Raw genomic sequence first — 26,799 nt, forward strand, 5'->3', positions numbered from 1 at the left:
TGAGGCAGGGACGCTGGCAGCCGGAGGTGGAGGCGTGGGCGGTGGAGACGGAGGCGCTGGAGATGGCACTGGAGGTGAAGGCTGGCGCGCTGGTGGTGGAGGCACTGGAGGTCGTGGCGCTGGAGGTGGAGGCCACAACCGGCGGGGGCACGACCGTCAGGTCAAGGACCACTGCAGACTCCCCCTCCTCTGAGTCCCACCCCACGTCAGAGTCTGGAGAAACAATTTTAGTCATTTTCTTTGAGTTTGTCTGTGAACTTGATTATGCATTAAACATTTCATTGTAGCCATATTCATTTGATATGTTTTTCTGTTGGCAGCCAAATAAATGCTTAAAGGAAAATGCTCGTTTTTGACAACCTGGACCTTATTTACGACATATTATAAGAAGTTTGACTCACCGAGATCACTTTTGTGTAGTTCGGAGGCCTGTAGAAGAAATTTAAAATCCAGCGCGAGCCAGTATATCCATGTAATGGCGTCCGACGGGGCAACGGGAATGCAGTTTCTCAAAATCCATTTTCGGCCGCTAAACGGTTGTTTTCATCAATCAGATTGCATGAATCGACAGTTGAGATTCCTCTACGCGAGCCATTGTTGTTTTGGTTTTCAAATACGTGGTCTTTAGCCTCTGTAATATGATCTTTACACGCCTCTCCCCCACTTGCTCCAGCACGCATGCGCACAGGCCAGCGCGCAGACTGGCTATTCTCCCTCACATTCTCTGCGCTACGATCGTTGTTGGTGCCGAGAATATTGTCGTCGTCATTCGTCCGCAACAATCCGATCGTAGCGCAGAGAATGTGAGCCGGAGAATAGCCAGTCTGCGCGCTGGCCTGTGCGCATGCGTGCTGGAGCAAGTGGGGGAGAGGCGTGTAAAGATCATATTACAGAGGCTAAAGACCACGTATTTGAAAACCAAAACAACAATGGCACGCGTACAGGAATCTCAACTGTCGATTCATGCAATCTGATTGATGAAAACAACCGTTTAGCGGCCGAAAATGGATTTTGAGAAACTGCATTCCCGTTGCCCCGTCGGACGCCATTACATGGATATACTGGCTCGCGCTGGATTTTAAATTTCTTCTACAGGCCTCCGAACAACACAAAAGTGATCTCGGTGAGTCAAACTTCTTATAATATGTCGTAAATAAGGTCCAGGTTGTCAAAAACGAGCATTTTCCTTTAAGTGTGATTTACCGGGTGATTTAGATGAGAGTCTTAATTTCCCAGAGGGGAAAATGTTTAATGTGGTCTAACATTATGAAGAGATCATCTGTGTTATCGTTCCCTGTTTTTGGTCCTAAATCAATCATAGCCTACCACAGAATGTTTGGAATGTTTGCTTTCCTCACAGCCACATAATACAGCATGTCCGTGTAGCCTACGCCAAATACAGGATGCACGAAACGTACAGTAGGCTACCTAAACTGTAGGAGCAATCAGACAAAGGAAGTCTAGTACAAATACCTTCCGAAGATGTTTTTTTTTCCTCGCGTGGACCTCACCAACAAGCACATGCACCTCCGTCTCAGAAAAGTTTCTCTTCTTTCCGCGTTTTTCCATATTTGGGCGTGGAGAGGGCGGAACACGAGGCGCGTGCGCGTACGCTCTCTTCTCCGACACCTTCGGATTTTCTGTGGTGAATTTGGCGCAGCAGCGTGTACGACATTTTTGATAGATCCGAAAAGCGTGTAAATATTCTCGTCGTACGCTACTTTTCGCATTTTCCTCGTTTTCGTCGTACGCCCTCTTTTACACCGGAATTTACACGCTCTTTGATAAATGAGGCCCCTGTACCGTTGGTGTAATACCCGCCACCACCCCTGGGTGGACCAACTACCTCCTCCTAGTTTCAAGCTCTCTAACTTTGTAACTTTGATTATGTGGAGCATCACCCCCTCCCCCAATTCTATTGTGTCTCACTCCCTCCGCCCACTCTACCCATGATGAATTGTGTTATGTGAAGGCAGTACAAGGAGCAAACTGAAACGATAAGCGCTTAAAGCTTAAAGCGCTTTAATATTAGAACGCTTTTATATTAACATATTAGAGTAAGAAAATTATACGTAGTAAATTGTATTTCAGTCTGTAGATCCAAATCCCTTCCAGAAGTTAAAACCAATCAGGTCAGAAATCTTTAATTAGAAGTTTTTAGTAGTCAGGGGAGTATGCTGGAGACCTACTCAGCAGACCGGTAGCACAGGCAGTGGGATTTGTGAAAAGGATTAAAGAGGTCCACAGTGCAGGAGGGGAGCTAGTCGAAACACAGCCGGTGAGGATTGCAAAAGAAAATCTGAGCAAGATTCAGTCAGTCAGTCAGTCAAAACAGTTTTTGGGATAATATAATAATTCTGTTCACTAAAATATATAATTAAACCTGTTTCAAACAAAGTGTTGTAATCTGCCAATTATGACACTTTGTTTGATTTCTGGGTGTGCTGCTGTTTGATTTCTGGGTGTGCTGCTTTGTTTGATTTCTGGGTGTGCTACCGAGGCTTAAAAAAAAATCAGCCGCTCTTAGGCATTAGGTCTCACAACCATGTTTGGGAAATTTGGTCTTAAATTGTATTCCAAGTGCCATTAAAAAGGCCTTAAAAGTGGTGAATGCACCTTGCTGGATCCTGCAGATCCCCTGCTTGAGATGCCCTGTGTGCAGCAGCACAGGTGTAAGCCCAGCTGAACTTCTAAAGATCCTGCCGACCCTCGACCGCAACTTCTCCAGGCTGGTCCTGGGTCAGTAGTGACCAGAGAGAGCATCACACTGTCATACCTTGTCGAGACAGAGCAGGGAACTACTCCACCACAACCATCACCATCTTCAGGCCCCGCCCTCCCCCTCCCAGATGCCACACCCATACTGACCTCACTAGTACTTGTTCCTGATATGGCAAATAAATGTTCTATTCAATTCTACTCTATTCAGGTCAGGCAGGAGCAGTAGACCAGCTGAGAGACTAAACTTGGAAAAGTAAAGATTTCTGGAAAATTGACTTTACAAAAGAAAATGGACTGCTCAAACCATTTAATTGAAAAACTAGTGAAAAGAAATGGAAAAAAAAAGAATTCCAGTATCAAAGTTTGAGAAAAAAAAAAAGTGTTCCAGCCACAATGCATGTAACTGCATTTGTGATGTTTTGTTTTGTTGGTGAAGAGTTCCAGCGAGATGTAAATAATGCAGATTTACGTTTCAGAGGGGAAAGAATGGTAAAAGGACACAGAACGTAGTTACGACAGAGTTGTGACGTCAGGACCGTCGGGCGTGGAACCTGAGAGACGCGTGTTGAGCAAAGTTCAGTGAAGTGGTTGACTAACAACAGAGATATCAGTGGACATGGTTTTATTTCAATAAGCCAATGGAGTTTATCACAGACAGCACTGTGTTCCAGCTACAGGGCAGCAGTACTGGGCGGTGGGGTCCCTTTGATGAACGGTACGTAGAAGGACTCATTGGTCTGAACCATGAGGGCCTCGCCGTTCCTGCTCTCATCTGTCACCAGCTGGAGGAAGCTCTTTGCCACGTCTGACACCCTGGAAAAGGGAGAAGAGGGTAGGAGGGGAGGAGAGGAGATGAGATGAGAGGAGTGAGGAGGAGAGCAGAGGGGATGAGAGGAGAGGGGAGGGGAGGAGAGGATAGGAGAGGAGAGGGAGCAGAGGAGAGGAAGGAGAGGGGAAGACAGGAGAGGGGAGGAGAAGTTTCCACAAAAAAATATTGTAGCAGTGGACTGATATCCACACACTTTTACTGGATATCATGTCTCATATCCCACTTATACAAGTATCGGCCCAGTTACGTCTAATCCTAGAGAACATATCAATATATATTCTCCACTGAAATGTTCTTCATTGAGTCCCCAATAGTGGGATTATCTATTGACTGTGTTCTACTCACTGCAGCGTTCCGTACATTCCCAGCAGTTTCTCTGTGGCTCCTCTCAGGTGGGAGAACTGGCCTGATCGCTCCTCCGAATTCAAGGAACTCAGGATGTCAGTCTGGACGAATGCTGGACACAAAATGTTGATCCGAACACCATACCCTGAGGCCTCTGAAGCACCCTGTCAACACACACACACACACACACACAAACACACACACACACACACACACATTCTATTAAAGGAGAATGCTCGTTTTTGACAACCTGGACCTTATTTACGGCATATTATAAGACGTTTGACTCACCGAGATAACTTTGGTGTAATTCGGAGGCCTGTAGAAGAAATTTAAAATCCATCGCGAGCCAAGTATATCCATGTAATGGCGGCGGTCTAAAAAAGATCTAAAAAATAAATTTTCTGCCACGAAACGGTTGTTTCTATTTCTATTTCGTTTCTAAAGACGTTTCTAAAGATCATATTACAGAGACGTAAAAAACCACAACAAGCCCTCGCTCTATGTAAGCACAACTAGCAATTCATAAAGACAGATTTATGAAAACAACCATTTCGCGGCAGAAAATAGATTTTTTAGAAGATGCATTCTCAGTGCCCCGTCCGCCGCCATTACATGGATATACTTGGCTCGCACTGGATTTTAAATTTCTTCTACAGGCCTCCGAATTACACCATAGTTATCTCGGTGAGTCAAACGTCTTATAATATGTCGTAAATAAGGTCCAGGTTGTCAAAAACTAGCATTCTCCTTTAACAGAACAGAAAAATTCTCTGTTAACTCTGCTTTAGTTTTTTCCTGGAAATGGTAAATGTACCAAAGGTCACCAAACATACAACGCATGAGAGAGGAGGTGAGGAGAGAGGAGAGGAGGAAATGAGAGGAAAGGCAAGGGCAGAGGAGAAGATAGGAGGAGAGGGGAGGGGAGAGAAGAGGAAAGGAAAGGAGGAGAGGTGAAGTGAGGGTAGAGGAGGAGAGGTGAGGTGAGATGAGAGGAGGAGAAGAGAGGAGAGGCAAGGAGGAGAAGAGAGGAGGAGAGGAGAGCGGAGGAAGAAGAGAGGAGGAGAGGAGGAGAGGGGAGGAGGAGAAGAGAGGAGGAGAGGGGAGGAGAAGAGAGGAGGAGAGGAGAGGAGGAGAGGGGAGGAGGAGAAGAGAGGAGGAGAGGGGAGGAGAAGAGAGGAGGAGAGGAGAGGGGAGGAAGAAGGTGACATTTGTGGAACACAGAGATAAGAAAGAGAAACAGCCTCAAAGTGAGGAAGACTAGGGCTTCCGTGAATCTGGAACAAGTGTGTTTTTGCTGTAGAGTTGTTTCCTGTGTAAAAGTATGCTGTTCTAAATGTTATTTGTGATAAGAGTTGTTTCCTGTGTAAAAGTATGCTGTTCTAAATGTTATTTGTGATAAGAGTTGTTTCCTGTGTAAAAGTATGCTGTTCTAAATGTTCTTTGTATTTCAATGCACCTCCTCGCTGGGGATCATATCTGCCTGCAAGCTTGCATTAAAATCATTCAAAAATGTGTTGGCTCTTGGATGTTTTTGTCACAGACTAGACTTTCGCCCAGGAAACCTAGACGACATGATATGAGATGAACTTTCATAATCCCCAAGGAGGGGGTAAGGAGAGGGACATCTTGATGTCCAGAATGTATCTTGAATATTCTGTTTAAACTTGATTCTGTACTTCCTATCACACTCAGAAAGCATACCGCTATGGCCTGCCTGATTGGTTTAGAGAGCATACTACCATGGCCAGACTGAAGATGATTGGTTTAGAGAGCATACCGCCATGGCCTGAGTGAAGCTGATTGGTTTAGAGAGCATACCGCCATGGCCTGAGTGAAGCTGATTGGTTTAGAGAGCATACCGCCATGGCCTGAGTGAAGCTGATTGGTTTAGAGAGCATACCGCCATGGCCTGCGTGAAGCTGATTGGTTTAGAGAGCATACCGCCATGGCCTGAGTGAAGCTGATTGGTTAAGAGAGCATACCGCCATGGCCTGCGTGAAGCTGATTGGTTTAGAGAGCATACCGCCACGGCCCGACTGAAGCCCACCACCCCATGTTTGGTGGCTGTGTAGATGGGGGCAGCCAACAGAGGACCCAGTCCTGTGACACACACACACACACACACACACACACACACACACACAGGCAACACACACGTCATTGAATTTCATAATCAGAATCCAATGATATCCAGTGCGACTGTGAAGGACTGAAAACGTGTTGAGGCTTCCTCACCTGCCATGGAGGCGACGTTGACTATGACTCCTCCCTGCCCTCCAACAGTCTTCTTCATGTAGTCCAGGGCCAGGTATGTCCCTCTCACCACCCCACACTGCCACACACACACACACACACACACACACACACACACACACACACACACACACACACATACACACATTTGTATGATTTTATTTTTGTTTTCAACAAAATCTTGAACACAAATAATAATAGATGCGTTAGCATTGGACACTCACTGACTGACATACATGACATCACTTAGCAGACAGTCTAAGGATACAGGAAGCAACGTCTCCTCCATATCTGACCACTTCCAATTATCACAGACTATGAACAGAATTTTGCCAGTGCTTTAGCTTTTGGCTTGGACATTCCTGCCATCTGTAGACCACTCACAACTAGGTCTGTGGACATGTCCTAGGCTACCAAATATAAACACCAGCAGTTTAAATGTATACCCAAGCTGCGTGATCGCATCTTTGTACACCTTGGTAAGGAGAGCCTCTTCCAGACTATGGTCAAACATACAGCCTGCTTCCAAGATTTATATATTTACATCTACATTCAGTAGACAGTGCAGTTTTTCTGGAGTGTCAGTTCCTTTATCTTAACATTCAGCGTTTCCACAAACACACAAACACAACACAATGTGATGCAACACTTGCACAAAATCACCACTGAGGCCCTGAAACGCTCCACTGTCCTCATCGACAACGACAGCATCTGGTGTATTAGCTGTAACATTTGAAAATACACTGTGTTCCCCATTACACAGGTTTAACATGGAAGATAAAACACAGGAGTGTTTAAAGGTTTTGGCTGGAGAGTGAACATATGGGATTAGGCCCTTAACAAACAGGTGAACAATCCTATCATGCCTTGCAATGTACAACCCTTTGTACAAATACCAGCCATTCAGAATGTGTGACAATGTTTCAGTAAGTGAATTGTTTGTGGTGCAGGCAATGAGGGGAGAAGGTGCTAGAGTACCACAGAGAGAGATTGAGTCTGGTTGGGAGGAATTGTAACCTGTTTAACTGTAAAAGTGACTATGTCCTTATCAACTGCAATATTAGTCAGCGCTAGTTTTCCAAGCATTTCTCGCATCATCTACATTAACATTGGTAGTTACAACGGGTGTGTTTGCAGTTAGATGTTAAATAAAGTCTGTTTAGGCTTAGATGTTATAAAAACGACCAAACGACTTTCCCCTGTGGCGCCTGACAGCCGCACCGACGCACATGAATCAGCATCCTAAGAGGCCGCTATGGGTGTGGTTTAGTTGTGACAACAGCGAAAAGCGATATATGGTTTGTTGATCTGATTGGTTGAAGTTAGCCCGCTATAGATGGTGATAGATAGATGGTTCATCCAATCACCTGCCAAGTATTTTTGAAAGTCCCTGGCCCTTTTTCAAACAGTTTCCAATGAAGAGTTCCCAAATGGTTGTGGTTGTGTGAAACAAACCATCTGGCGCATCAGGTTAGACCACTACTGCCTGGGCTCTGTCATTCGCTCGCATGGCTTCTCCTATCACTGCTATGCCGATGACACCCAACTGGTCCTGTCATTTCCCCCTTCTGATACACAAGTGGAGACACGCATAGCTGGGTGCTTGGCTGACATCTGGGTGCAGTGGATGACGACACACCACCTCAAGCTCAACCTGGACCAGACTGAGCTGCTGTTCCTCCCGGGGAAGGGCTGTCCGCACCGGGACCTGGCCATCACCATTGAAGACACAGTGGTGACCCCAACTCGGACTGCGAGGAATCTGGGTGTGACCCTGGATGACCAACAGTCGTTTTCCGCACATGTCACATCCGTCACACGCTCCTGCAGATTCATGCTCTACAACATCAGGAGGATTCGCCCTTTCCTCACTAATGAAACAGCGCAGGTGCTCATCCAGGCCCTGGTCATCTCCCGCCTGGACTACTGCAACTCCCTCCTCGCGGGGGCACCGGCGTCAGCCATTAAACCTCTGGAACTTGTCCAGAAAGCTGCTGCTCACCTGGTGTTCAACCACCCCAAGTTCTCCCACACAACTTCCCTCCTCCGTTCCCTACACTGGCTCCCTGTAGCGGCTCGCATCCAGTTTAAAACTCTGGCGCTAACCTACAGGGCAATGAAAGGAACAGCCCCCTCCTACCTCCAGGCCATGGTCAAACCCTACACCCCCTCCCGACCACTACGCTCTGCTACCTCGGGGCGACTGGCTGCCCAGTCACTCCGAGGCCCCTGCGGTCGATCGACACGGTCACGGCTCTTCTCTGTCCTGGCCCCGCAGTGGTGGAATGAACTGCCCACTGATGTCAGGACAGCAGAGTCGCTGCCCATTTTTGTCGCAGGCTCAAAACTCACCTCTTCAAGAAGTACTACAACGATCCTCCCTCTTAAGCACCTATTGTATTTGAGATTGCTATTCTTGCACTTTGCCTTCAGCACTACTGTAGATTATGCGCTTAGTCACTTGTTTTAGAAAGAAGATGCACTTGTGAGTTCTGGCAAGTAGTAGTACATTGGCTTTTCCTACGTTAAATGCAATTATTGTTAGTCGCTTTGGATAAAAGCGTCTGCTAAATGACTGTAATGTAACTAGCATCTGTCCAAATAAAAGTGTGGCCTCAAGTAAAGAGGCCTACCTCAACTCAAAGTGTTGACGGACTAATAAAGATACTGTAATGATCTTACCAGGTTTATTGACACCGTTTTCTCCCAGTCTTTCTCATTAATGATGCCAGCGTTGTTGCAAACTATATCGAATTGTCCAAAAGTCTCCACTGTTTTCTGAAAGGCAGCTGAGGATATAATAAGAATTCGAAACAGTAGATCACACCACTCTGAGTGGAAAATGACAAGGAAAAAGGAACACAACTTTTCACTTTACTCTTGAGTAGCATTGCTAGCGTGTCAGGGCCTCAATGGTGATTTTGTGTGTTGTGTATCCTCATGTTTATGGAAACACTGAATGTTAAGATAAAGGAACTGACACTTCTGAAAAACTTCTGCTGAATGTAGATGTGAATATATAAACAAATATGTCATGTATTAACAGAAAAGCAGCAGCATTTCACATTATGGGCTACATGTGACTGTGTGACTCATGAGATCGCCTCTGCTCCTGAGCACAGTGACTTATGAGCAGCCCAAGAATAGCCGATAATAGATAACAATTTGCCATAAACCTGGTGATGCTAGATTATGGTGGCCTAAAGGAAATGTAAAGTTTACAGTGCTGGAGGATGGAAGGATTTACCTTTGAACTGTTCTTCTGATTCAACGTTGCATGTCACAAATAGCGTTCTGTCTGCCCCATACTCCTGATCAAATTCGGCCTTCAATTTCTTCCCGCCCGGTTCGTTGACGTCCAGCAATACTACCTAAAACACACAACAAAGTTCAGCAGCCAACACTGAGGATTGTGCACACATGATGAAACACTAGGCTAGTTGCTTCCTCAAAAAAGAAAATGAAAAAGGCAGGAAGGCTTGTTGACATTTGTTTAGCCTATTGTCCTTCATAGTCTCACCTTTGCACCATTTTGCAGAAGAATCTCAGAGAAACCTTTTCCTAAGCCTTGTGCAGCGCCAGTCACTATAGCGACTCTACCCTGCAACGCCATATCCACCGCTGGAGAGTGCGCAAAGTTGAACATAACGCCTGTAACTATCCAAATGTTTGAACGACGTCACTCTCGACCCGCCCTCGAGTTTTGAATCGGAGTTGACCTATGATCTCAACAGACTGTAGCCTACAATCCTGTATGATAACGGCACTGTTGCGAAATTATTGACAGTCAACGCCTACCACAGATTATAGAAAAGGGATATAGTCCAGGGGCCAGTACTGATATTGTAGTAGTTTTGTGCTGTGTAGATAATGCACTAGCTGACATGTGCTTAGGCCACAGCGTATACTGAAATAACCAGTAATCAAGGCCCAGTAGGGTATAGAATCTTAGAATAATATTTTGCTGACTTGTTGACCATTACAAACTTACCAGTTGCACAACGACAGCAGGTGCAAAGATTGGGTAATCAAACTGACAGTGGCGGTTCTACGGGGTGGCACGGGGTGGCACTTAACTTTGCCCCCCCCCCCCCCCCCCCCTCCTAAATAAAGAAAAGTAATGGTTGCACCCGTGACCCGCCCACCTGACTGACCTGCCGAAACCACAACATAGCCCGGGAGCCATAGCCCGATTTATAGGTGAACCTTGTTTTTTCGGGTGGAATTTTTTTCTTTGCTGTTTCTTGTAGCTTGGGGGTACCTCTTCAAAACACAAGAGGGTGCTCGGTGATATCCCTTGAGCATTTTCAGATATTAACCCCTTCATGCCCAAATTACACAAAAATAGAGATTTATGATATTCCATGCTGAATAGATCAATTAAATGCATCCAATTTACATTCTCTAATGTTTTTTCATACAAGGGGTGATGGGAAATGTATTGCATTCCAAATGATTAGTATTAACCCTTTCAAGCCAGGCCTGTAAAACAACTTTTGTAGCAGGAGTTATTAGTTGCAACACACAACTCAAGTTTGCATTGTGTTGGTCCATTTATTTACAATGGCGATCGGCAGACTGATTTTGGTGTCCTTTATTTTGGTGTGCTGGGACTACTGCCTCTTATGGTGCCAACAGAGAAATACAGGTCAACATTCAACGGAGGGAGGGAGAGAAGGAGGAAGGGAGGGAATGATAACCGGACAAACACTATACTAGGTGTGCTGGCTCACAGCCACGCACAAAAACTGCAAAGAACTTAAAACAACAGGGTTCCTAATCGTTTATGTAAAAAGTAGCCTACATAAAAGTCCTAAATTGACTGGTTGTTAATTAAACTACCCAAGTTTTCTCAAGTTTGCTCTAATTAAAAATCATAAGAGCCCCCCCCCCCTCTCTCTCACACTCACACACACATACACACACACACACACACACACCTGTATCTCTCACACGCAACATTTCATAAGAAACCTCTGAACCGAAGTACTGACGGTGTATTTCCATATGAGGCCAATAGAGGGAAGCAAATCCTCACATGTCGTCTTCCCTTCAAGGGCACAGGGGTTCTTCCGTATTTAGTTTACCACAGCGGGAAAGTGTACGAGCTGTTGGCATGTGGTCAGGAAGGGGTTGTAAAACTATTGCGAAACAACCTCACTGCTGTATTGGAACTCTCATTTACATGTCCTGACTGTTTTGCTACATAGCCCGGGCTAAACCTGTATCAACAGGCCCAGACCCATGAAGTTCAAGTCATTAGGATCTGGCAGATGTGTAGATTTACACAGGCAATCAAGCTTGTAACTACTAGAATGACTAAGCACAATGAGCATCAAATTAATAGGCTAATGCATGTGTCCCTGTGTCCAAGCGCATGCATGTGGTGTGTTTGTGCGTGTGTCTGTGTGTGTGCGTACATGTCCATGAGCATTTGTGTGTACAGGCTGTGTGTGTGTGTGTTGTGTGTGTGTGTGTGTGTGATCTCTGGGAAGGGAGGTTGGGTAGTACTATCAGCAGGCTTCATGAATGACACACCCCATCCTGATACCATGCCTTCTCTCACTGGGAGGGGCTGATTACAGGGACATCCACCGCTGCTCTGGGCCGCTCTCTGAGTCCAAGTAGGGAAGTCAGCCCTGAGATCAGCTCCTAGTTTAGTTTCAGTTATTTCAGTGTGTAGGTAAACTGATCCAGAACCAGGAGAAAGTTCACCTCCCTAGTCCCTGATAGTTTGTCTGGAGTTAGACCCAAAACATCATTATGTGAGTCTGCAGAAGCCAAATAAAGTGATTAGTTAATTTAATACTGACATATCTTTTTACAGGAACTGTAACAACCTTCTTGTGCATGAAATCTAATGAACCGCAGTGTTCCTCTCTCTCTCTCTCTCTCTCTCTCTCTCTGTCTCTGTCTCTCTCTTTTAAGGCATAGAGAAACCTGAATATTAGGTTTCCGCCCCTGAAGAGGTGCAGAAGAACATCCATTACTGAGGATGGTTGGAGGGCGAGGCCTCGTAGACAAGACCATGCATGCTGTGGAACTGGGGCTGTCCTGCTTTCTGGAAAAGAAAGTTTCTCTGGAAACCAGAGGAGTCCTGAATCAAAAATTGATCACTGATTTTTCCAACCATTTTATACCATATTTTCTGTCTTCTTGACACACACACACACATACACACATACACACGCACGAGGTGGTCACTGAAGCACCAGATGGGTGGGAGAACATCAGCAGCAGCATGAATGTCCAGTTTAGACAGCATGGAGCACGATCTGACCTCTGACCTCTGACACCTCATCTGACCTGAGACAAGGCAGAGAAGAGAAATAGACAGGGTCAGACAGAGAGGACAGAGAGACAGACAGGGTCAGACAGGGAGGATAGAGAGACAGACAGGGTCAGACTGAGAGGATAGAGAGACAGACAGGGTCAGGCAGAGAGGATAGAGAGACAGACAGGGTCAGACAGAGAGGACAGAGAGACAGACAGGGTCAGACAGAGAGGATAGAGAGACAGACAGGGTCAGACAGAGAGGATAGAGAGACAGACAGGGTCAGACAGAGAGGATAGAGAGACAGACAGGGTCAGACTGAGAGGATAGAGAGACAGACAGGGTCAGACTGAGAGGATAGAGAGACAGACAGGGTCAGACAGAGAGGATAGAGAGACAGACAGGGTCAGACAGAGAGGATAGAGAGACAGACAGGGTCAGACAGAGAGGATAGAGAGACAGACAGGGTCAGACAGGGAGAATAGAGGGAGAGAGAGGGTCAGACAGAGAGGATAGAGAGACAGACAGGGTCAGACAGAGAGGATAGAGAGACAGACAGGGACAGACTGAGAGGATAGAGAGACAGACAGGGTCAGACAGAGAGGATAGAGAGACAGACAGGGTCAGACAGAGAGGATAGAGAGACAGACAGGGACAGACTGAGAGGATAGAGAGACAGACAGGGTCAGACAGAGAGAATAGAGGGAGAGAGAGGGTCAGACTGAGAGGAGAGAGGGAGAGAGAGGGTCAGACTGAGAGAATAGAGGGAGAGAGAGGGTCAGACTGAGAGGAGAGAGGGACAGACAGGGTCAGACAGAGAGGATAGAGAGACAGACAGGGTCAGACAGAGAGGAGAGAGGGAGAGAGAGGAACAGACAGAGAGGAGAGAGGGACAGAGAGGAACAGACAGGGAGAATAGAGGGAGAGAGAGGGTCAGACTGAGAGGATAGAGAGACAGACAGGGTCAGACAGGGAGAATAGAGGGAGAGAGAGGGTCAGACAGAGAGGATAGAGAGACAGACAGGGTCAGACAGAGAGGATAGAGAGACAGACAGGGTCAGACAGAGAGGATAGAGAGACAGAGAGGGTCAGACTGAGAGGATAGAGAGACAGACAGGGTCAGACTGAGAGGATAGAGAGACAGACAGGGTCAGACAGAGAGGAGAGAGGGACAGACAGGGTCAGACAGAGAGGATAGAGAGACAGACAGGGTCAGACAGGGAGAATAGAGGGAGAGAGAGGGACAGACTGAGAGGATAGAGAGACAGACAGGGTCAGACAGGGAGAATAGAGGGAGAGAGAGGGTCAGACTGAGAGAATAGAGAGGAGAGAGGAACAGACAGAGAGGAGAGAGAGGAGAGAGGAACAGAGATAATAGAGAGACAGACAGGGTCAGACAGAGAGGAGAGAGGAACAGACAGAGAGGAGAGAGGGACAGAGAGGAACAGACAGAGAGGAGAGAGAGGAGAGAGGAACAGAGAGAATAGAGAGGAGAGAGGAACAGAGAGAATAGAGAGGAGAGAGGAACAGACAGGGTCAGACAGAGAGAACAGAGGGACAGACAGGATCAGACAGGGAGAACAGAGAGGAGAGAGGAACAGACAGAGAGAACAGAGAGGAGAGAGAGGAACAGACAGAGAGAACAGAGAGGAGAGAGAGGAACAGACAGAGAGAACAGAGAGGAGAGAGAGGAACAGACAGAGAGAACAGAGAGGAGAGAGGAACAGACAGAGAGAACAGAGAGGAGAGAGAGACAGACAGGGAGAACAGAGGGACAGAGAGGGACAGACAGGGTCAGACAGAGAGAACAGAGGGACAGAGAGGAGAGAGGGACAGACAGGATCAGACAGGGAGAACAGAGGGACAGAGAGGAACAGACAGGGTCAGACAGGGAGAACAGAGGGACAGAGAGGAGAGAGGGACAGAGAGAAGAGAGGAACAGAGGGAAGAGAGGAATAGAGAGGAGAGAGGAACGGAGAGAAGAGAGGAATAGAGAGGAGAGAGGAACAGAGAGAAGAGAGGAACAGAGGGAAGAGAGGAATAGAGAGGAGAGAGGAACGGAGAGAAGAGAGGAATAGAGAGGAAACAGGAACGGAGAGAAGAGAGGACTAGAGAGGAGAGAGGACTAGAGAGGAGAGAGGACTAGAGAGGAGAGAGGACTAGAGAGGAGAGAGGACTAGAGAGGAGAGAGGACTAGAGAGGAGAGAGGACTAGAGAGGAGAGAGGACTAGAGAGGAGAGAGGACTAGAGAGGAGAGAGGGACAGAGGGAAGAGAGGAATAGAGAGGAGAGAGGACTAGAGAGGAGAGAGGACTAGAGAGGAGAGAGGAACAGAGAGGAGAGAGGACTAGAGAGGAGAGAGGACTAGAGAGGAGAGAGGACTAGAGAGGAGAGAGGACTAGAGAGGAGAGAGGACTAGAGAGGAGAGAGGACTAGAGAGGAGAGAGGGACAGAGGGAACAGAGGGACAGAGAGGAGAGAGGGACAGACAGGGTCAGACAGGGAGAACAGAGGGACAGAGAGGAGAGAGGGACAGACAGGGTCAGACAGGGAGAACAGAGGGACAGAGAGGAGAGAGGGACAGAGGGAAGAGAGGACTAGAGAGGAGAGAGGACTTGAGAGGCAGGGTCAGATGCACAAAGGTCCTCACTGCAGAACACACACAGAAGACAGTTATAAGAGACCGATCGTTCCTTAACTGTTAGACTACCACTTCTTTCACAACTTATCAAAATGAGTTTGATGAGTTTTCTCCTATGAATGTATGTTTAGATATAGATTAATTACACTGATGAAGATGACATCTGACACAGCGCAGGACAGAGCAGTGCAAAGACATGACAGTGCAAATGCAAAATACAGTGCAAACAAAATACAATGTAGCCAATGAAAAGAATAAGAAAAGCACAATGCAAATTACTCAATATATACAGACAGGGGTGAAAATTTACTTTTTGGTTCACGGTGAGTCACCTGCCAAGGGGACTGTAGATGAAAAAATCTACCGGCCAAGTTTTTTTTTTTTCCAGATAGCCTTCCCAAATCTAGTCGCCAATTGGAATATTTACCTGCATTTGGCCGGTGGCAGGTGTTAATTTTCAGCCCTGTATACAGAACAGAGTGTGGTGAGTGTATGTACAGTGCGTCTGCAGAGTGTGGTGTGATAGCGCAAGTGGTGCCAAGGGGTCAAAGGGGTGGGGCGTCGTGGGGGAGCACAAACCTTGTTAATGAGTCTGATGGCCGTGGGAAAGAAGCTGTTTTTATGGCATGTGGACCCAGTCCCAATGGACTGCAGTCTCCTGCCAGAGGGGAGTGGGTCAGAGAGACCGTGACGGGAGTGGTCGGACACAGTCTTTCTTGCCGTACAGGAAGGCGTGCAGGAGTTGTAGGGATGACAGTCTACAGCCAATCACCCTCTCAGCGGAGTGGATGATGCACAGGAGTCTTCCCTTGTCTGTTGAGGCTGAGAACCAGATGGTGATGGAGGAGGTGAGGATGCACTCGATGATGGACGTGTAGAAGAGGACCATCATTGCCTTTTGGCAGGTTGAATTTCTTCAGCGGCCTCAGGAAGTGCATCCTCTGCTGTGCTTTCTTGAGGTCCTGGGAGATGGTGGTGCCCAGGAAGCGGAAGCAGTCAACAGTGGTCACTGGGGGGTCATTCAGAGTGATGAGGGGGGGACTGGTTTCTTTCTAAAGTCTACAACCATCTCCACTGTCTTGAGAGTGTTGATCTCCAAGTTGTTTTGTTTATAGATAGATATAAACTACTAATAATCTCCACATGAGGAAATTTATTCTCCAATAATTAATTATTGGAGAGTACCATATCAGTACAGTAATAACTACAACATCTAACACATAAATGAGCAACTCTCTGTATCTCTGTCTGTCTTCTGCCTGTCTGGCTGTCTGCATTTTCCTTGGACACCGTCGGCCTGACAGCATTCATATTTGGCACTGATTTTTAATTAATTTACGTTTTGACTAATTTTAACATAAAATACTGCTCCAGAGCTGCCGTTCTTTCACGGCACTGCACCGGCCTACATATCTACTGCATCTAAGTCAAGCTAGCCAATAGGAATACAGTTCTGAATAAAACCCCACCCGGATACAAACGCTGCTTTCGTCTGTGTTGTCTGAGAGAACAATGTGTCCTGACTGTTATATATGTGAGTTTCTCTTTCAAGTAGTCCCATGGTACACAATAGCAGCTACTACGGTGGGTTCTGCACAGCACACGGTGGGTTCTGCACAGCACACGGTGATGAGGCACACATACACACAGTGACAGAAGTGTCTACCGATTTAATTTAAATTTGTCTCTGTTCTTCACCCATCCCGTCGTCCTTCCCTCAAGGACAGCCAGGAGCAGACAATAGGCAGTATGCAGGGGACGCACCCAGGGGCCCAGGGGCCAACCAGGTGCTCCTATCCGTCTTCGCCAGGGGTTAGCGATCTGTTCTTCTGCATGTATTTCATATTGGGTTATTTTATGGGGGAAACCCTTGCGAACATGGGGAGAACATGTAAACTCCGCACAGAAAGGCCCGGAGACCTCCTGTGAGGCGACAGTACTAGGTACTGCGCCACCATGCCACACGTGAGCTTGCTAACATTAATCAAACCAAGCTATCATTCACATGAGACTTGCCAAACAGAAAAGGTCTGCTGGCTGTAATAAAGTTGTTCATCTCGGGTTTGGGGGTGGACGGGCATATATAATGGTTTAAAGCATGGGTTCCCAAACTCCGTCAATGTGGGCCTCCCCTCTGAAAACAGTGACAGACCCGCGCCCCCACAACCCCCCAAATTTGTCCATTATGCAAGGCAGCGTTAGCTAGCCCATAACGTTAGACAGCTAAGTTAGCTCGGTGGCACCTGCTGCTAGTTAACGTTATGACGTTTTCGCACAATACATTCATGCCTGCGGGGGGAGGCTCTCTCTGTACTACCCAAAAATGTAGTATACATATATCCCATTATTTATTTCGATCTTCTGACCTTTAAAATCACATTTCATTCATAAAAAACATGTTTTTCCTTCTTTTTTTCTAACCATCCCTCCACGCCTCTCCTGAATTTCTTTGGGCCCCCCAGTGGAGGCCCGCCTCACAGTTTGGGAACCCATGGTCTAAACGACCAGTTATTGATTGTGTGCTCCAAAGAGTATCAGAACTAGTGAATCCTTATTTGGAGAACTTTTAACAGGGTTCATTTTTGACAGAGCTTGACAATATAACACACTGTATATACTATACAAACACTTCACCTTGAGGATTGAGGTAAAACATTCTCTCTTGTCTTCTTATTTGACAAGTCGTCAAAAAACTAAGACATCAATTCTTCACAGATACCCTTACATTTAGTCCTGTCAACAACAAACATCATATTGACAAGCATTGATAAAACATAACTATTCAGCCGGAGGTAGACCACAGCTTTGTACCTCACACTCTCCCGAGCTCCCCCCGCCCACCTCCCTCACACAGCTATTGTAATTGTTCCAGATGCTTCTCATTCACAGACCATGGTGGGCCTCTGGCATGGGGCACAGTGACAGGAGAGAGGGAGGGAGAGAGAGAGAGAGAGAGAGAGAGAGAGAGAGAGAGAGAGAGAGAGAGAGAGATCATCTATCCCTTTATTCTCTGCTCCACTCCTGACCTCTCTCACCTGCCTGCAAGGCTCACAGTCGGTTGACCCAGGCTAGACCGGAGAACACTCCCTCCCTGCCTGCTAGAACACAGCACTGTCTGCTCCATCAAACGCTATCAGCGCTCTATACTGAAAGAGTTTCAGCGGACAACGTTCTGCCAAGTTAGAGCTCGTATTTAGATAGCGATCACATTCAGAGATCCAGCCTTTAACTTCAGAGGTGTTCCTCTACCGCTGTGTTATCAGATTTCTCTTTCACACCTTGGGGGGGTGATGACGGTATTTTACAAGACTCTGTTCATGAAGCATCTGGCCTTCTAACGACTGTCAGGCTCTGAATTAAAGCCACAGCCATCTCTTCGGTTTCCAAATCCATTCTGTTTTAGAGCTATAGGTTTACCTCGGGAGGGTGGACTCTCTGTCCAGCCCAAAAAAGGTCTATTTACACATCATAAAGAGCCTCTGCTAAACATGTCCCAACGCCCCCCAGCTCTGCTCCTGTCTCCCGTCTCCCAGACCAGGCACACAATGCCCCCCCCAACACCCCCAGCATCCATTGCTTACAGAGCAATTCCACCATTTAACGCTTTCAATTGTGATTTGCTGACCAGTTGCTGACTTGAGCTTTTATCCCTGTAGCCCGAGGGCGATTACATTACTAAAGAGGTCCAACAGGGTGGACAATACCAGAGAGCTTTACATGTCACTGATGTCATCGGCTGCAAAGAATAGGATTCTGCAGTTGGTCAGAATATCAGTGTTTACAACGAGGGGCCACAGCAGAGCTGGGGGAGAGAGAGAGAAAGAGAGAGAGATACTCCCTGTTATTGTCAATGCATGTTTAGAGGATGTGAGTGGTTAAATTGTGTGGGTGTGTGTGGGTGTATGTGTGTGTGAGAGAGAGAGAGAGAGAGAGAGAGAGAAGCGCTCTGTGTGATGGGCTGCTGGCAGAAGCTGATAGAGATCCTGTTGATATGCTGCCTGCTGGTTTCTTTTCCATCGCTCCAAAAATACATTCTCTCAAATAAAATTCATCAAAGTCACAAAATATAAGTGTGTTTACCTTATAACAGAATTTCAAGAAAGAAATCTAGAGAAGATGTTGTATGTTCATTATGATGTCATCCTGAAATATCCTTTACAGACAACACTTAGTAGGAATACCAGGAAGGTAAAGGAACTCCCTTCAAACTGTTTCCCCAACACAATCCCTCAATGTGTAAAATCATAGGGGGCTCAGGGAATGGGAGACACTCTCTCGGTGTGTGTGTGTGTGTGTGTGTGTGTGTGTGTGTGTGTGTGTGTGTGTGTGTGCGCGGCGCCCTGTTAGTCTGTCAGCTGTGTGGTCATGAACACATTTCAGGAAGTGTCCTAAATACCAGGAAGAGAACAGTAGTCATGAGGGACTGACAGAGGTGTAGTAGAAGGATGTAGTTCTATGTCACCCTGCTCACCTGGGTGATGTAGTTCTGTTGGCTTCTTTGTCACCCCGCTCACCTGGGTGATGCAGTTCTGTTGGGTACTATGTCACCCTGCTCACCTGGGTGATGTAGTTCTGTTGGCTTCTGTGTCACCCCGCTCACCTGGTGATGCAGTTCTGTTGGGTTCTGTGTCACCCCGCTCACCTGGGTGATGCAGTTCTGTTGGGTTCTGTGTCACCCCACTCACCTGGGTGATGCAGTTCTGTTGGGAACTATGTCACCCGCTCACATGGGCGATGTAGTTCTGTTAGATTCTGTCACCCCGCTCACCTGGTGATGTAGTTTTGTTGTCGTCTGGTCCCTGGCCCACTCCCAGTCAGACCTGCATGATAATACTATTCAAAAACATTGTTGCAGCCTTGGATCCCACAACGATTAAGTGAGATGTACTGTAAATACTACAAAATGCTTAGAGTACATTGCATTAAGTTCACCAGGTAGAATCAATAACAGTCCCATAAGAGGGCAAATCTTCTAGATGAATTAAACACACCTTAAATACCACCTCCAGCTACGGCCACGGTTCTTATGTGTTTGTTTTGGCAAAAATATGACATTTCACTATTTGCTTATTCAACATACTGTTGATCAGCCGGTAGGCTACCCAGGAGGATGGTTGGCATTCAGGCATGTCAGGTTCTGCTGGTCTTGTAGTGGTCCACAACCACTCCTACGCAAGAATGCTGCTGGCACTGCGGGTTCCACGTGGGCCCAGTTTGAAATTGAACACTGGGCCCAAGTCGTAGACCCTTGTTAGTTCACCCCTTTCTTCTCAACAGAGGTAAGTACTAAGGATGTATATGGTGTGACATACAGTAGCAACAGTGGTACCATGGTAACAATATAATAACATTCAATTTCAACCCATCACTAGGCAGCAGGGATGAGATAGGGTAGGCCACAAGGAACTAGGAAGCAGTTTGGAGCAAGGCTGTGTAATAACATTGCAATAACTCCTCCTAGGTATTGATGCCACTTGATGGTTCACCCCACCATTCTTCATTTGGGAGACATGGCAGATGGCAAGGTCACATAAGACAGACGACAAGGTCACATAAGACAGACGACAAGGTCACATAAGACAGACGACAAGGTCACATAAGACAGACGACAAGGTCACATAAGGCAGACGACAAGGTCACATAAGACAGACTGGTCACAGAGTGCAGCTGTACGCCTGGCTCCAATCCTCCTCTTATTGGTTGGTTGCCCTGTTGTAGAGATGACAGCTCTACCACAACACAGACATGAGGAAGTAAAGCATGGACATGACACTGGTGTGTGTGTGTGTGTGCGAGAAACAGAGAGAGAGAGAGAGAGAGAGAGAGAGAGAGAGAGAGAGAGAGAGGTAGCGTGAGAGACAGACTGATTGGGCGTCGGCCTGAGAAATGCCAGGTGAGGCTCTATAGCTTTCTGTTACTCTCTCTCTCTCTCTTACTCGCAAACTTCTCATTTTCAATCATCAAAGAGGCTAATTTGAGACAAACACACATGCACATACACTCACACAATCAAAATCATTGTTATAGGCATACACACTCCACTTGCCTACAGTCCAGATGTACAGACCACATTTAGTTTTAACCCTTTCCTTAAAGCAGCAGACAATAAAAGACTTCACCGTGAATTACTTGAATTGCTTTTATACAAACCTGGTCCATTCAGAGTAGGCTTACTGTCCACACAGCAGGCCTCTCTTACAGTATCCCAAACGTTCTTCAGTCACCAAGTAGTTAATCCTAATATTTTGTCCTAGAGATCCCTGGTCCCACTTAATAACATGTTGCTATGTTTAGCCCTATGCGAGCCTTACAGAAATCCTGTGTGTTGCAGTACAGAGCATGTCAGAGAGTGAATCTCTGCAGTAATTCGGCTGGTTGGAGAGCGAGGCGGTGGCACGTGACATGCTGCAGGGACAGATGCCTTCTTATGGGCTACATCTGTGGACATGGAGCCGTGAATTATGGAAGACAGTGCTAACTACTAAGGAACGGACACTGATGCTATTCAGAGCCAATCACAGCCTAACCCGGGTGCCAGAGACAGCCTAACCCGGGGGGCAGAGACAGCCTAACCCGGGGGCCAGAGACAGCCTAACCCGGGGGCCAGAGACAGCCTTACCCGGGGGCCAGAGACAGCCTAACCCGGGGGCCAGAGACAGCCTAACCCGGGGCCAGAGACAGCCTAACCCGGGGGCCAGAGACAGCCTAACCCGGGGCCAGAGACAGCCTAACCCGGGGGCCAGAGACAGCCTAACCCGGGGCCAGAGACAGCCGCGTAGACCTGGGGTGAAAGGTTGCATAGGCTTTACCCATCCTTGGTTTGATGTTATTGTGTCTGAATCACTTACATTACTGCAGGTTTGATTCAGAGCAGCCTGAACATGTCTGGGGGAGGCAGCTCCATCAGAACAACATGCTCGGAGGGAGGTAGTGAGTCTAGGAGGGAGGTAGTGAGTCTAGGAGGGAGGTAGTGAGTCTAGGAGGGAGGTAGTGAGTCTAGGAGGGAGATAGTGAGTCTAGGAGGGAGGTAGTGAGTCTAGGAGGGAGGTAGTGAGTCTAGGAGGGAGATAGTGAGTCTAGGAGGGAGGTAGTGAGTCTAGGAGGGAGGTAGTGAGTCTAGGAGGGAGGCAGCTCCAGGAACTTGGACTAATGACCTGTGACCTCTAAGCCGATCGGCACTATGCCGCGGCCGCCCTTATACACGCTCCCCACTCCCCTTCCTATCCCCCTTCACATTCCGCTGGATAAGGTGGGTTTACAAATACCGAATGGCTGAAGAATACTAGTAGGCCGTGTTGCTGAGTGGTGAGGCGCCCGATGACGTGCTGATGATAGCTTGAGGCCAAAACACGTCATTGTGCCCAATAAATATAAATACTATTTCGTGTGAGTGCCGGTTCTCTGCATCTTCATGACTGACCTGTCTCTGACTTGAACTTCCTCACCTGCGTTGTAATGTTATCTCCCATACATTTATGAACACTCTGTGATATTGTACAAGAATCCACTTTATAAGTTCTAAAATATTTGCAATTGGCGCATGAGGACGCGTGCTTTACCAAGATCGAACACGTGCTCGAGTGTAAAAACGGTAAATCGGTACATTCGGTAGTTTACCAAACCACCTTCCTGAGGAGGCCGACACCTACGTCATCACACTCCATCCCAAATGCGCGTTCTCGGTTACGTCGTCACGCCCCCATAGGCCGTACGTGCGCGCACCCTTCTATCGCGTGGTGGTGATCATCCATATTGCTGCTAGTGGTGGAGATTAGCTTGTAATTTTAAAGAGGCTCTCGGACGCTTTTTTTATATGTTTTAAATTAACATTTACCACTCTGCGTCTTAGACTGAAGGCTATTTGGTCTAGGGGTGGAGTGGAGAAACGACAGAGACGAGTTGATCCGTGGAATACATCACATTTTTCTGTTCTTGATTGAAGGCGAATTTGGGGGGGTATCGAGAGGAAGAGGGGAAATGGCCACTCAGGTGGAGACTCTCCCTCCCAACAACCCTCTGCTCAAACCAGAGGAGCAGCATGGACATGCGAGCAAGCTGATCCGAGCAGAAGACTGCCTGGACAAGGGGGCGAAGCAGACGGGTGTTGTCGAGGGAGATCACCCCGAGCAGGGTGTGATCACCAAGAAGGAGCAAAGCTCCAAACAAGCGAAGGAAGACAGTAACAACCAGGCGAAGGACAACCTGGACCAGGAGGCTTCCGACAACAAGCACATGACCGCCCAGACGGAGGAGGAGGAGGAGGAGGTGAAATGCAACAGAAAGGAGTTTACTGAGGCTCCCCCGCCCAAGGTTAACCCCTGGACTAGGAAGATGACTGCGGTGGTCAGCGTGAATGGACAAGCACACCATGGTTGGTATCTCTTAGTTATGAGTTTGGGATGAATCACTCCATAACCAACACAATATAACTGACTTCAGATCAGATCTGACAGATTCTGCATGGCCAGCTGGCTGCTTCTCCTAGCCCAGGAGAGCTAGTACTCTTTCTTGTTAGCCAGCCAGGTTATATATAGAACAAGGGCCCAGGCTATTCATGGGCTGCAAGTTAAGCTTCTTCAACCAAGTAATTGGAAATTGACATCCATTGTTTTGTTCTGGGTTTCCAGGGGCTCCTGGCTTTGCATTATGTGCAAATGCAACTCCTACAGTTGTGTGATAACACACAAACCAGTTTCCAGAGAGGCCTGGCTGGGTTCCAGCTCAGATTAATCTTTACTTGCCCCAAAACTAGTTGCCATTTATTTATAATACAATGTTGAACATCAGTGGCGAGATCCCCCCCCTGATTTTGTTAATAAACACGTCAATCGTGCTGATAAACATCCCTCTCTCTCTACTTAAACGTGAGCTGCTCAGGTGGGTTGTGAAACAGCAGCTGCATGACGTCCACACCGTGTTAGCATAGCTCCCTTATCACAACCCACATTAGCTGTGTGTGTCAGGAACCCGCTGTAGTTCTGCTACTAGTAAGATAACTATCAAGGTGTGGGTTACATGTTAGGAGACGTAAACAACAACATGATGCTGTGGATAGAGGGAGGAGGGCCCGAGTGTGCTGGTCCAGATTAGCTAGCCATGCTAACGCTAGCCTCTGACTACACGTGATAGCGTTAGCATAGCTAAGCTAACAATAGCAGGCCTAGACAGTGAAGTACACTGCTTGCAGTTAACCTGGCACCACTATCAGCATCTATTTCAACTGTTAGTCATCTAGTCTACAATAGTGAAAACATTACAAAACAAATGTCCAGTACCGGCCCATATAAAGTCTTAAAACGAACACACGTGTTCCCTCCACGTGTTGTCGTCCGTCTACCAGTTAGCATCAAGCTAGGCTAGCTCAACATGGAGAGCAGTCGATCTGCTTGTGTTTCAACACATGGTTGGGTGCCGATATTGTGGTGGTTTGTGTTGTGGAGGACGGCCATGTTGAGTCTCTGATAAGCCTGTCATTCAGGCTCTGGGTGGATGTTTCCCCTGAGTGGGACTCGCCTTGCTAACGTGATTCATCATCATGGCCTCAGACAGTCACTCACTCACTACTTCTGTTATTTGAGTGTTATTTAAGACCCCTGCGAAATGGTGACGGGGTATATTTGTCATGTGAGATGTTTGGCTAACAGCCCCCCCATAGACCTGAATGTTTTTATTGAGTTAAAGGCCTCGTTGTTTGCAGTGCTGCTGTGTGACAGAGGGACACACGGGGAGGAGACCCAGACAACGTGGTCTCTCTCTGTATCCAGGGGACCAGACAACGTGGTCTCTCTCTGTATCCCGGGGACCCAGACAACGTGGTCTCTCTCTGTATCCCGGGGACCCAGACAACGTGGTCTCTCTCTGTATCCCGGGGACCCAGACAACTTGGTCTCTCTCTGTATCCCGGGGACCCAGACAACGTGGTCTCTCTCTGCCATGTGTGTTCGGCTTTAACGTCGATTATCGCGTCGATCGGTAAACGTTTGCTGGGTTTTGTTGACATGTCACTGTAGAGTGGACCCGGGCGGCACGTTATTCGGTGTAGTCTTTGTTTGAGGGATTTCTGCTGTTTCTGTAAACAATGTAGCTGGGCCTAGATCTTGACAAGCACCCGTCCCCTCCCCCCACGCGTGTGCAGGGAGTGCTGGGGCAGGGCTGGCTGGATGGCCCAGGGCTGGCTGGATGGCCCAGGGTATGCTGGATGGCCCAGGGTATACTAGCCTGCAGAGTTGCTTGCAAGCATGTTGACTGCCATTGTAGCCACATGTCGCCTTGCTTGAACAGCGTGGCAATGTTACCAACACGTCTGTTAACCCGAATAGCAAATGAGATCTCTGCTACTTCCCCCCCTACCTCTCATACGGTGTGACATATGGTTAGCTTTTTTTTTAGGCCTCAAATTTATTTACTTTTGGTGGCCAGAAACGCACACTAACCGACCAAGTCAGTGTCATAAGCAAATCTGAGAAAGTATTCAGATAAGAACTTTGACCCACATAAGCATGGTTTTAAGTAATTCTATTGTTAGTAAGCCTACAGATTGTGCAACACCGCAGTCCAAGACCTCCCTCATGGTCCTGAAATGCTGTGCTACTGTGAGGCAATAAAGCACCATTCATCCTCATGTTATGAGTCTTTGACCGCTACCTGGCCCGTCCTGGATGTCCATACATCTCATTTACTGTCCACATATATATTTATGGTGCATTCGTTTGTGGTCGGAGCTGGCAAGTGGCAAACTGTGTGCATTCGAGCTATAGCGAATGATATGATGATGATGATATGATATTGACGTCGGCCGGCAACTGGGGGCTGAGAAACATATCCGAATTTGCGACGAGGAAGTGCGAGTTCATGCGGCGTTTTATTTAATCATTCCTAGTAGCAAGTCGCAATTTGCCACCTCCCAGTTAGAAAAGAACGCACCATTATTGTCCATACATATATTTGTTGTCTGACTAGTCCTTTAAAGAAGACTTGGCTAATAGCTATTGCTACTATTTCTTCTTAATCAGCCTTTGATGACAAAACGTGTCCCCACAGGCCACAGGTAGTTCCATTGGTACATGTTGTTCTCAAGGTCACCCCCCCCCCCCCCCCCCCATATGAGAATGTCGGATCCAGAAAATACTCCCTAGTACCCCTGGATCCACGTTGTCCATGATATGATTGCCAGACCCCACGTTTTTACCTCAGTCACTGGGGTGCTGCTGTACATGTGTAGACCCCAATAGACTGTGGGATGGACAAAAAACAAAAACACACTTGGGTGAAGAGATGGGACCCAGACCGGCCCCTGGGGGGATGGGACCCAGACCGTCCCCTGGGGGGATGGGACCCAGACCGTCCCCTGGGGGGATGGGACCCAGACCGGCCCCTGGGGGGGATGGGACCCAGACCGGCCCCTGGGGGGGATGGGACTCAGACCGGCCCCTGGGGGGATGGGACCCAGACCGGCCCCTGGGGGGATGGGATCCAGACCGGTCCCTGGCCCTTCACAGCTGCTAACGTATGAAGTGGGACCGTCTCTGATGCTGACATTAAGTGACACATTCTTGATTCTGATTTCGATGACTCTCCATCGCAGTGCGCTCATCTAGAATAAACGTCAGGGAAGCAGAAGAAGGAAGCGGTAGTGATGGAGGCAAAATACTCTCAACCACTCATGGTGTGTTTTTTTTCAGAAACGTTTGATATCACAATATAGAATAAGGCGAAATACAGCCTACCGGATGTGT

At 47.5% G+C, this 26,799-nt stretch overlaps 2 protein-coding genes across 6 annotated transcripts in view; one reads left to right on the forward strand and one right to left on the reverse strand.

The window, feature by feature from the left end:
- Positions 1-3,336: 3,336 nt before the first annotated feature.
- LOC311319010 (15-hydroxyprostaglandin dehydrogenase [NAD(+)]-like) lies at positions 3,337-9,797 on the reverse strand (the record flags this gene model as incomplete). 4 transcript variants are annotated; one of them, XM_084450445.1, is made up of 7 exons in its annotated part: positions 3,337-3,534; positions 3,911-4,059; positions 5,922-5,998; positions 6,134-6,230; positions 8,834-8,940; positions 9,399-9,522; positions 9,672-9,797. In XM_084450445.1, the coding sequence occupies 7 exons, from the start codon at positions 9,795-9,797 to the stop codon at positions 3,393-3,395; spliced, it is 822 nt and encodes a 273-aa protein (XP_084306571.1). In that variant the 3' UTR covers positions 3,337-3,392. The 4 variants fall into 4 exon arrangements, with proteins under 4 accessions (XP_084306571.1, XP_084306570.1, XP_084306573.1 ...); XM_084450444.1 differs by having other exon boundaries at positions 3,896-4,059; XM_084450447.1 differs by lacking the exon at positions 8,834-8,940 and having other exon boundaries at positions 3,896-4,049.
- Positions 9,798-22,815: 13,018 nt separating this feature from the next.
- larp1 (La ribonucleoprotein 1, translational regulator) overlaps positions 22,816-26,799 on the forward strand; it is a 61,927-nt gene continuing 57,943 nt past the window's right edge. For both annotated transcript variants that reach the window (XM_084449951.1, XM_084449952.1), the window contains exon 1: positions 22,816-23,435. In XM_084449951.1, coding sequence (XP_084306077.1) covers positions 23,042-23,435 — 394 coding nt within the window. In that variant the 5' untranslated portion in view covers positions 22,816-23,041. The remainder of the gene's footprint in view (positions 23,436-26,799) is intronic.

This window comes from Borostomias antarcticus (assembly GCF_949987555.1).
Source record: "Borostomias antarcticus genome assembly, chromosome: 15".
In the NCBI taxonomy this organism is placed as follows: Eukaryota; Metazoa; Chordata; class Actinopteri; order Stomiiformes; family Stomiidae; genus Borostomias; species Borostomias antarcticus.